The following is an 11,371-nucleotide window of genomic DNA, read 5'->3' as shown; positions in this document are numbered from 1 at the left end:
TGTCCAGATGAAGTAAGACAGTGATGTTTAATGTGCTGTGAAAGTGAAACAATAATAAACTGGGGCCGTCAGCGATGTTTGCACGCAAAGGGGTTAAAAAGTTTATGATGATCAGAAATTAAATGTTTCAAAAAATAAGTCATACCCTGTGTTACAACTGGTGAGAATACAATGTTCACTATCTGTATCAAAAGTAGTATAAGATTCCAGTAACCATTGTCCGTGTCAACTAGATCTCCAAAGATTAAGGGGGTATTGCGCAGAAGGCACCATGACTGAATAGCATTGAGGCCAAGGTCCTTGCTGCCATCATCAATTTTAACTCCACTTGGTCTATTCTTTCTTTCACTGTACCCATAGTTGAAGCTCTGAATCCTTTCCGAAAGTGTGTCCAATGAAATGCAGTTTTTAACAAAGTACTGAAAAAGCAGTTTTAACTCATACTGCACAACCCCTTCAAGCAAATCGTGCATAATGTCAACAGCATAATTCTCCGAAGAATGAAAAAACTGTAATGAATTGAGTGGACAACTTCTCTTAAGGCCAAACAGTGGTGCAAGAGTGGGATTTTGTGCCAGAGCACTGCAATGTTCTGAATATAGCTCCTTTGTTCGAATGATTAAATCTGGGTCATCCTCACTAAAGACAGACTGCAGTTTCGTTTTGTCAATTAAGCAAAACCGACAACAGTAGGTTGCACTGAACGACTCAACCATACCAAGCAATCCATGTAAAGCTAAATTGTCACCAGTAACCTGGATGACAGAACCCTGTAACATAGTATCTGAGAAGGGAACATTAATTCCCTTCAACTCGAGAATTTTAAGATCCTTTACCAGAGGCTGTAAGATTGGTTCAAAGCCATATTTTTTCAAGTCTTCTGAATGGAAAAGGGCCACAAGATGGATGTTCATTAAAACAGAATTGATCTTGGGGAGCAAATTTCTTAAAATAAAATAAACACAGCCAAGTTTGTGTATTCCTTTTTTGGATCCAAGTGGATTTGCAGTTTCGAAATCGTCATAATATAACTGTATTTGAAGAGCATGCTCTTTTTGACCAAATAACATGTGCTTTTTGAAGTAAGAACCATCATTAATGTCTTTGTAAATACCATCTTGATGACTTTTAACCTGCTGGAAAAAGTGGCAAAGTTCAGAATTTGTAAACATAGACTCGAGAGTTCCTAAAATGGGCACATAGATAAATTTGTCATTGACAGGAACTTGACTGTATAAGCCTGTAGTTTTATCTTTGCGCACATCATAACGCACACCAAGAACATATTCCACTGGTTCCACGATTTTCCATTTTTTCTCAAAGTGTCTTTGCCTCTTTTTTTCAGTATTAAGGCAAGAGAAAGGATTTTCGAGCTGGCTAAAACAGTCTTTAACTTTGTCTAGAGTTTGCCCAGGTACCTCTGATGAAAGACATTTTAGAACAGTGTCTCTTGCCTGAGCATGAACATCACTTACAAGTTCTTCCATTGAACCAACTAAACATTGAACAGTGCTTTCAGAAACTCCAGCTGCTTGTACTTGAGCAACAATAGCACTACACATATCAGTTACTTGCCGATTTTCAACAGGAGTCTGAAAAGTGACTGGAGGATCCTCACTTAGGGCATCAGAAACCGGAACAGTGATACTACTGCCAAAATTCTCAGCAGTACCTGAGGCTACACAGTCTCTGTGGACTCCAACGATATGTTTCTTGAACCCATAATATGTATAAAACACAGATGAACATCCAGGTTCGCCACATTTCAACCGTAATGAACGCCCTGGGTACAAACCATGATGAAACTTCAGATGCTGAAACAAACTTGAACAACTTCTGTGGTGTACCTTGCAAAGGAAGCATGAGAACATTTGAGCAAGATGCTGGGGGGGAGGGGAGTCACACCTCAGTGTTTTCAATTCTCACTCGGATTTCCTTGACCCTTGGACTTTCCTTGGCAGTGCCCACATCAATGCCATACACTGTTGTTTGAATGAACGTGTAGAAGTTGCACAAGGCCTCATCATACGACACGGCAAAGACAAAGTGCGCCTTAAAGAGTTCATCAAAGGCTGCAACAGCTGTCTGAGTCATGCAGGGAATGGCCTTCTGGTCCAGGATGATGTAAAACTTCTGAATGATACTCCTCTTTTCTCCAACACAGAGGAGGAAGGGCTGTGTAGATCCAATTTGTTCAAGAAATGTCTTGACGCTCGTCCCCACCTAAGAGAATATGATGAGAGATTTTAAACATTATTTTGTACAACACCGGACTAGGAATGTCAATGATTAATCTATGATTGATTAATTGTCGATAAGAGATGCAACTGATTAAAGCTGTCGATGGTCAGTTAACTGATTTAATGTTGTGCTCCGTGCAGCTCATGATCGGAGCACGTGCGAGTGGCTGTGAGTGACAGTGACTGTATATAAAGGCATCATCTTTCATTCACAATGTACAAATTAGGCTTTTAATGGGATTTAAAAGTAAATTAAAATAGAAACAAAAAGTTCAACATGGAAAGCAATAGAAATGTAGTAACTAGAGGTCGACCGATATACCGTGCCGATAAATGTCTTTTTTTATATATATATCGCCTCGGCCGATATCCGTTTTTAGTAGCGCCGATTTAAAGTCATGCACGTCGGCGGGCAGCCCCGTGTTATTGGTGCAGTGGAAAGTGCTGCTGCTGCTTGTGAAGGACCCAAAGCCAAAACTTTTGGAAGATTCAACAACAGTCCTTGGGAGTTAAATTTAGTCAGAGAATTTCACTCTGTAAATGGGGTGGAGAAGTTGGCAGCTCTCACAAACACTGCAGCGTTACTCCGCCCCGCGCACAGACAGCACCGCGCTCTGAGAGACAGCTGTCCTGGAGCTGCCCAGAACCGTGAATCACATTTGTTCGGAAGCATAGTTTAATGCAGACAACAGCCAGGTTTCCATCCAACTAATTTGTATTTAGGGATGTCATTTTTCAATAATTTCCATGATCGATCGACGTTTAAATTCACGATCAATTAATAACCTTAATAGTGCAAAATGCCTCTACAGTGGTATTATTATTATTGTGTGTAAAAGCCACTTGGAAAAAAAGCTTTCTCACCTGAATTAAAGCGGTTTTAAAATGCTAGCAGGATTGTAAAATGAATAGATGTGATTATGATCATTTGATAAAATGAAGAGAGCGCGCCATACGTTTTAGATCATTTTACTTTGTTGACTGTTTCCTGTCAAGGAGACTGCTGAATGAGTCTTTAAATGGTTTTGTGGTGCTCTTTGTTGTATTTTAAAACGCAATTGCAATGTTTTTAAATGACACTATAGCATTAAAAATAAAATTATCCCAAATCTAACTGTGGCGCTTGTGGGTGTGCAGTCAGTAAACTTTTTTTTTTTTTTTAACATTAAACATTTTATGCAAGTATTATGACCAGTACTTTTTTGTTTGATCCTGTTCTGCAAAATGTTTGATTTTTAATTTTTGCCTTCTGCTAGGCCTATTTGTTTAAAACAAATCCAGCATTTACAGTGCATTCGATCATGACAGTGCATGAGTGCTTGCATACGAGGACGAGAGAGCGTGGGTTTGGATGTATTTGGAGGTTATTGCTCACATCTCATTCTGCACATATCCAAATGTTTCTATATTCGCAATTTATCAATGTTAAACTACAATATTTTTTTATTTAAACTAGACGGAAAAGATCATCCTCTTCACATGAGCAAAAACATCCTTGGCATAACAGCAGAGTGGACTGGTATACTACGTTCACACGCACCACAGTTACGTTTTAGATCGTTTTATTTTAAATGCTCTAATGTAGGTTGTAAACATTTGCAATTGTGATTTAAAATACAGCGACGAGCACCAGAAAACTATTTAAAGAGGCGCATTCAGCAGTCAGTAAAATGATCTCAAATGTATGGCACGCTCGTGATTTAATTAAAATGATCATAATTGCATCTAGTCATTTTATAATCCTGCTACTAGCATTTTATTCAAACTAAATAGCCTTTAATTTGGGTGACAGTTTGTTTTATTTATTTTTTTAGTGCCATTTGCACATCCTGTCATAACGGTGACTGCGTACTGCTGCAATAGATGCATTTTGTAGCATTAAGGTTAATGATTAATTGATCAATAATTTAAACTACGATCAATCATGGAAATTACTGAAAATTGACATGAAAGATCTTTCATGTTCAAATTCACAAATAAAACTCATCCTCAGAGGTGTGACGTATGAGGAAAAACAAATAACATTTGTAAAATGTATTCGGTTAGAGTTTTACAGTAACCAAACAAATGCAGTGCAAGTATTATTCAGTGCATTTACATTACATCAGTAACAAATAAAATAATAATTGTAATGTGCTAATGAAAGCTTTGTTTTACCCTTAATTTATAGGAAAAGGATGTAAAAAGATTTTAATGTGAGATGCGAAGAGATTAAGGTTTCTGCCTGTCCTATATTTTTGAACCTGTATTTGACTACGCAGATACACTTTCAGATTACACCAACTAAGTTAATAGACTAAATGAGTAAATCTAACAACAACTTTATTTTACCTTAATGAACTTTACAATATGATCAGCTGCTTCAGTTGCACTGATTTTCCCAGTCTTCCTTCCTTTTACAGTCGGAGGCAAGAGATGAATGAGCAGAAGAATAGCTGCCACATCACTGTCCCATCCTAGCAGAATAGAGTATACAGTTAAACCTTAAACCAGTTAGTTTTTATTTATTTTTATATGTATATATAAATAAAAACACTTACCACAATCACACTCCTCCAGAGCAGACAGAAGGTCATCCACATGTGCACCAGGGTGCAGGTTTTTGCAGTCAGCAATTACTCTTTGCTTGTAGAATGTTGGCCATTTTGCAATAAATTTGCTTGAGATGTCATCTCCAAAAAGCATAGTAAAGTCTTGGTCAATCTATCACACAAATAAATCATGTCAATAACGAACACTAAAATTACATTTACAATTAACTTCAACATTTTAATATTTCTTACCAAGCCTGGTGTATCCAAAAATCGGGGAAAGTAATCAAGGATGAGTGAAGATTTGTCTGGATCATGTATCAAATTCTGCCTGTACTTGAATGTTGTCCTCATTTTATCCTTAATAACTGGTGTGTCCGTTGAATGCTTCATCATGGATATAGCTTCTGTGCATTCGTCACCTGACAGCTGCTCAGTTGCTGAAGATGTCTTGCGCAAAGTCTTTGGACCATCTTGGTAAACCACCTTGGATGCCCCCTTCAAGTTATTTACAGAGTTGCGCTGAACAGTTTTCAATCTGTAGGCAATGTAACCCTGGCCACTGCGTGGATCATAGTAATGTTCCTGTAAAACAAATGTTAAGCATCAATAAGTCAATCAGTATCAGGCAGTATAGCATGCACAGAACTTATGTAAACAATATATTCTCCAAAATTCTATGCATGACCCACTTTACACAATGGACTACCCAAACTATAAAATATTTATACTTAATGATACTTACAGCTACCGATAATTACAGATAATTTGATTGACTCATGCATTTGATATGTGCTGAAATAAAGAGTACAGTTTCAATGTACTGTATACTTACATAACCAGTCGGTGAGCACTTATCCTTCAAATTGGGGAACAAGGTTATGATCCCAAGAGCGTAGCTTAAACGGATACTGACTGGTGGAATCCTCCTAGAACACAATTTTTTTTTTTTTTACACATTACATGTAAAATGTAACTGTGGTCAAATACCAATGCAATATATAAACTAAAGATTTTTTTTTTTTGGTCACTTACCCATACTTCTCTACCATATCAGCCACAAGGATGTTTACCAGCTTCTTTCGTGTCTTGTCAGACAGGCTACTTGTTTGTTCATACTCCTTCAATATATCAGAGCCTCCTGGTTTTGAGTGTAGCGCTGCATGAACTAGCTGTATAAATATAAAAACAAAAACAAAGTATGAACGCAAATAAACCGGTCTTTGATATACTAATGTTGATAAGATTATTGATAAGGTATTGAAACTTATATCATTGATGGACAAAACATAAGAGGGAAAATAACTGACATCTTTTGACGCATTGCAGTCAGAAGGTTCTTCTAAGAATCGCTTTTTGGATGCCTTTGAAGATTGTGGAATCACTGTGGACTCCGAACTTTCTGATTCTATTGATGAAAACGATGACCCAGGGCATGAGGGCTCAGAGAGATCGATCTCAGCTTGTGGAACATTATCTTAGAATCACATACAGGACACAAGACAATATGAACACCAAAAAGACAGATGCGGCTCATCATGTATTGTGAAAAAATATGTTTGGGAATACAAACTAGATGATTCATTTATGAACATGGCAGCAGGTCATGAGTTTCTTACCCGATTTATTGTTATCACCATCCAAAATTTTGAAGGACACCTTAGATGTTCTCACAAGCTCATCAAAAATATCAGCATCAACATCAACTCCTGCAGAGTCTTTAAGAACCACATTGGCTCCATGCGGCAAGTTGAACTTTGCTGAAGCTTAGAAGTTGAAACAAATACAACTCAATTTTATGTTTTAACATACTGAAATAATAACATTTCAAATCACTTGGCATTATTTTCAAATGCAAGTAATACATTAAAAAAAAATCTCTCTCTTTCTCTCTCTCTCTCTCTCTCTCTCTCTCTCTCTCTCTCTCTATATATATATATATATATATATATATATATATAATTCAATAAAATAAGTATTCAGATAGTAGGATATAAAGTCACATGTATTGAAAGATTTTTTAACATTGTAATCAGAATATTATTTGGGATTAAACACATTTATAATACACATTGGGCCTCATTTACGAAATGAACGTACCACAGAAAATAGGTCATATGGTCGTTTCAGTGCAAAACTTTTAATTTATTTATGTATGTGAGCTGAGGCTACTATCAAATCTCACGTCTGATCTCAGCTCATATACACAAGTGTTCGAGTTGCTTGAACTTGGGCACAGCACAGTAAATATGGTGGAGAATTGTAGAATGATAGCATTCTGTTCCCTTTTATTTTCCAAACTGCTAGGGGTGGGATCGATACAGCATAGTATTGCAATATTTTCTGCGACAGTACCGCATCGATGCACGGATGAAAGGTATCGAGATTTAATTATATTTGGTAGAATAAAAATAAAAAAATTAAAAATCGCAAAGCCGAAAATAGGCTACATAATAATATTATATACGTGCATGCCCCGCCTGCCAGGGTTCAGCGCGCATGTGTCACTCTCCTCGTCACTGCGCGGTTTATGCTGTGCTCAGTATTCCACTCTATTTATGTGCTTGTGTACTGCTCATGCTCACCAGGAAATCAAATTCTGCCCAAACAACGCTGACAGGATATTTGTATGCATTATACTTGCTCTTGTTTGCAGTAGCACTACTGTGATATAGCATGGTGTACAGCTGTACTGGGCAACGCTGATAAAATGATACCTTCAGTGACACTCTGCTCATATGCTCTGAAAATAATAGCTTTGTAGGACTATAAATTATTTGAAAAATTAGTTCAATAAATAACTTGTATCTGATTATGTTACATAGAAGTGAATATTTAATTTTATATTTAAAAGTTTTGATATTTAATATTAAGGTAACACTTTTCAATAAGGTTCCATTAGTTCATGTAAGTTAATGTATTAACATAAACAAACAATGAAGAATACATTACAGTATTCTTAATGTTAATAAATGAAGAAAAGAAAACAGTTGTAGAATACATTTGTTCGTTGTTAATTCATGTTAATTTAGAGTGCATTACCCTTAACAAGCACAACTCTTGATTTTAATAATGCTTTAGTAAATTTTAAAATGAACATGAACTAAGATTAATAAATGCTTTAGAACTTTTGTTCAAACTCAGGGACGAGGTTTCTAAACTGGGGTGTTTTATGGGCGTTATATTCAAGTGATGATTACTTCGTGCTGCCACATTTATGGACTTTCGATCTTTGGTAAATACTTTGAGATTGGCTGCATACAAAGGTTTCGTGAATTACACGTGAACTCTGTCGTAAGCTGATTTGATCACAGGGATATGCGTTCATTTCTACATTAAATTGATAAATGAGGTCCATTATCTAATGCAAAAAACAACAACAACAAAATATATATTTATTAAGACTAATACTTATGAATAACACTGTCATAATTAGCTTAAAATTATTCGAAATGTGAAAAACGTACCTTCTTTAATGAATCCACAGAAGTCAAAACAGTCATTTTTCTCTGGTATTCGGATCCATTTCGGGTTCCCTTTACACTCGACTTGGACCAGCATTTCTTCAGAACGACACTCTCACTATTAAAATAAGCTAGCACATTTATTATGTCTTTTAACCACTCATCTAGATAACGCCAATATGAAAACCTAACACACACACTTAACGTTACACACAAACACAGTTACATCTAAAATAAAGTTTTAAAACCAACTATGCAAGTTTCGCTTATAAATTATTAAATTGAGTGACGTTTTGGTGATATTGCACATGTTTAACTTACGTCCACACAAAAGCAAATCCTGCAGCACCCATCGAAAGCTTCGTTAATCTAACGTTTTAATTATAAAGCGTGTGTGTTATACGTTCTTCCACAGACACTATTAAATAAAACAGCAGCTTACATGGTCAAATAAACACCTTAAACATTTTTCGACGAGGTTTTGAGACAGGAACTCTCCTAGCTGACACATCCTGAAGCTGGTCAAGCTTCATCTTTATAACAAGTGTGACATGGCGCGCGCCCGCCCGCCAATTTAGAGTGCGTCGCGGCTTTATCCGCCTATTAGGCCTCAAATCTTTCAATAGCTTTTAGCACCTGTAAATTCTTCCCCTGTCCTTGATATTTTATCTTTTTGTATAACTCTGCGTTTTTACAGTTACAAACATTAAATTTGTTCTTCTCATGATCAACTGTGTGGTTTTAATCTGTAAAAGGCGTAATGTAGAGAAGGGAAGCCTAGATGTCGTGACGACAATTTAGAAATTTGTTTAATAAATTTACGATTTATTAATACGTATATTCGTTTTAGGTTAATCAAGGACAGATAACTTAGTCCACTATTTTAAATCGCGTCCATGATCTGAATTACTAAGGTATCAAATTAGTACAACGTGGCCCCGATTTCTCTCAACGAGTAAACGATTTGATCAAAGTTGTCCATGACATCTAACCTTACCCATGTGCATGGCCCCGTGAATATAAAAAAATATTTAGCTATTTACTAATAAATGTATTTATTAATTTAGCTATATCGTGTGAGAATCTGATCTACCTGCCTTTCCTTCGCCTTCGGCTTCAACTGAAAGAAAATGGCGGAAACAGACTGGTGGCCTAGCTTTAAGTGGAGGCGTGGCCTGTTACTACACTTTGGGTGAAATTTGAAAATACACTTAAATTTCACACCGACACTGTCTTACAAATAACAACAGCAGTGTTATTTTATCACTATGTAGTGTTAAAACAATGTCAACACTGTTAATTTTACACCGTCCCTGAAAATTTTACACCAGAGATTTTGCTGTGTATAAGGTCTTTTAATGAAACTTTGCAAATCGCCTTTCCTTATAATGTGCTAATTAGCAAGTTTCAAGATGGATGCGGCTAAAGTAAACGGTCTCTCTGAGAGCGGCTTGGAAGAGAGGGGCGGGGTCAGCAGAGCTCATTAACATTTAAAGGAAAATGCTACAAATCATCTTGCTTTGAATAGAACTGTTTTTGACAGGGTAAAAGGGTGTTTTTACACTACCATTGAGAAATTGTAACTTTCTTTATTAAGACCCTAAAGAATCATTTCAACTTAAGGAAATGGGCATCTGATGGACCCTTTAAGAGTACCGCTCCAATGACTGTACTCGCATACCAAGCCTCACACAGATGCTCACACTTTCAGTCATCTCCTGTTTGCAAGGGATGATTACCAGCTTCCCCACTCGTAACAAACTTCCCCAGGTATCGTCCATTTCCTAGTAATCAGTCTTCCTTCCTTCATGTACCCTTCTCTCTATTTTTTCACTTTCTTTCGCTGCCTCCCTGATGCGAGTATCACTGTGGGGGTTCCCCAAGAGCGGTGATTAAGTCTGAAGGATGTTATCAGCCCAGTTCATGAAAACCTCACGCTGTGTGCTTCGTTTTATAGATGACACTGTGAGTGATTTAGAGAGAGGACCCTCGGATGGGCAAGTGACTGGTACTACGGCAGGATGCTCGAAAAGCTACGTCAGGTGGAGATGAATGGTGCTCAATGGGGTCTGACTCACAGCACTGCTTCTCATCTGTCCTCTCGGACGCCTAGTGATTGAGCCGCGCAGACATGGCCCAGAGCTCGTGTTAAACCTGAGTCACTCACCAGGATTTTAGAGGTCACGATTTAAAGGTGAGAGAGCAAATTAGATAGAGAGGATGAAGTAGACAGGAAAAAAAAGACAGACCTGCTGTGAAACAGAGAAATGAAGCTTTCGGTGACTCGTAGGTTGAGGACAAGATTGTGGCATAATGACTTAGAATAAAAAGGAGACACGAACAAGGACTCGAGATGTCGTCAGCTCAGCATGCTACCATTATTCCCATATTGCCTGTGAATGAAAAACAACTCTATTTCAAGCCTTCCAATTCCCAGTACAGTAGATAGTACACATGTTCTTTACACTAGCAGACTGAAGCCACTTAGGTCAGTGAAATCCCTTTGGGCCCCATATATTACCAATGAAAATAATAGCTCAAGTAGTAGATGTCACAACTGAAGCACTGGAGAAAAGTGTAAGGGTGAAGCCATGTTCGCACTGACAGCAATTAAATAGCTAGAGCTTGTCGAGTGTCTGCTCTTGTAGGCATTCCCACTCGACTGCTTTATCCAACTGTATGTGGCATCAGATAACAGTTTGCGATCTATTCGTGGTTCCTGCTCAAGGTGAACCCTACCCTACTTTGTTGCCCTGCGAACAGTTTGAGTTACCGAAAACTGGCAACGCTTATTGAAAACAAAAGACCTCAGTTGGACCTTCAGGTCTGGATCAACAGTCTTTCTAACGTTAGCCATTTGCTACTTGGCTGTCCGTTCATCTGCATGTAGCCGAGTTTTCCTCGTACCAAATATGAAACCTCCTATTATTTATTGACCCTATCAGTTTTTTTAAAAATCAATTTTATGCATGCATTGCACCAACATTTGGATTTAACCAAACTTGTAGTGAACTTTACTTAGTGTTTCTAAGTGTTGTAAATCACTGTAAATCAACTTTTTCCAGTTTCTGTGCTATGATTACAACCTTGTTTTTATAATTCACCATTTTGTTCAACTTTGAAAGGCCTGGCAGCT

At 37.4% G+C, this 11,371-nt stretch overlaps 1 protein-coding gene across 1 annotated transcript; it reads right to left on the bottom strand.

Moving 5' to 3' along the window:
• Nucleotides 1-954: 954 nt before the first annotated feature.
• LOC127942561 (uncharacterized) lies at nucleotides 955-9,495 on the bottom strand. The gene is made up of 9 exons (XM_052538358.1): nucleotides 8,239-9,495; nucleotides 6,391-6,537; nucleotides 6,082-6,248; nucleotides 5,807-5,943; nucleotides 5,607-5,700; nucleotides 5,024-5,356; nucleotides 4,781-4,943; nucleotides 4,572-4,696; nucleotides 955-2,223 (listed from the first exon to the last, which is right to left on the bottom strand). Exons 1-9 carry the CDS (start codon nucleotides 8,330-8,332, stop codon nucleotides 1,900-1,902), a joined length of 1,584 nt encoding a protein of 527 aa, XP_052394318.1. The 5' UTR covers nucleotides 8,333-9,495; the 3' UTR covers nucleotides 955-1,899.
• Between the last annotated feature and the right edge of the window lie 1,876 nt (nucleotides 9,496-11,371).

This window comes from Carassius gibelio, chromosome A22 (assembly GCF_023724105.1).
Source record: "Carassius gibelio isolate Cgi1373 ecotype wild population from Czech Republic chromosome A22, carGib1.2-hapl.c, whole genome shotgun sequence".
Lineage (NCBI taxonomy): Eukaryota > Metazoa > Chordata > Actinopteri > Cypriniformes > Cyprinidae > Carassius > Carassius gibelio.
Note: the sequence above shows the minus strand (reverse complement) of the source record. Positions and strands in the feature narration are given on the sequence as shown.

Excerpts from the sequence above, each read along its gene's own strand:
- LOC127942561 (XM_052538358.1), bottom strand. The coding sequence starts at position 8,332 with ATGCTGGTCCAAGTCGAGTGTAAAGGGAACCCGAAATGGATCCGAATA. Across the intron at positions 6,249-6,390 it reads TGGTGATAACAATAAATCGG|ATAATGTTCCACAAGCTGAG; the intron begins GTAAGAAACTCA and ends TGTGATTCTAAG. Across the intron at positions 5,357-5,606 it reads AGTGCTCACCGACTGGTTAT|GAACATTACTATGATCCACG; the intron begins GTAAGTATACAG and ends TTTGTTTTACAG.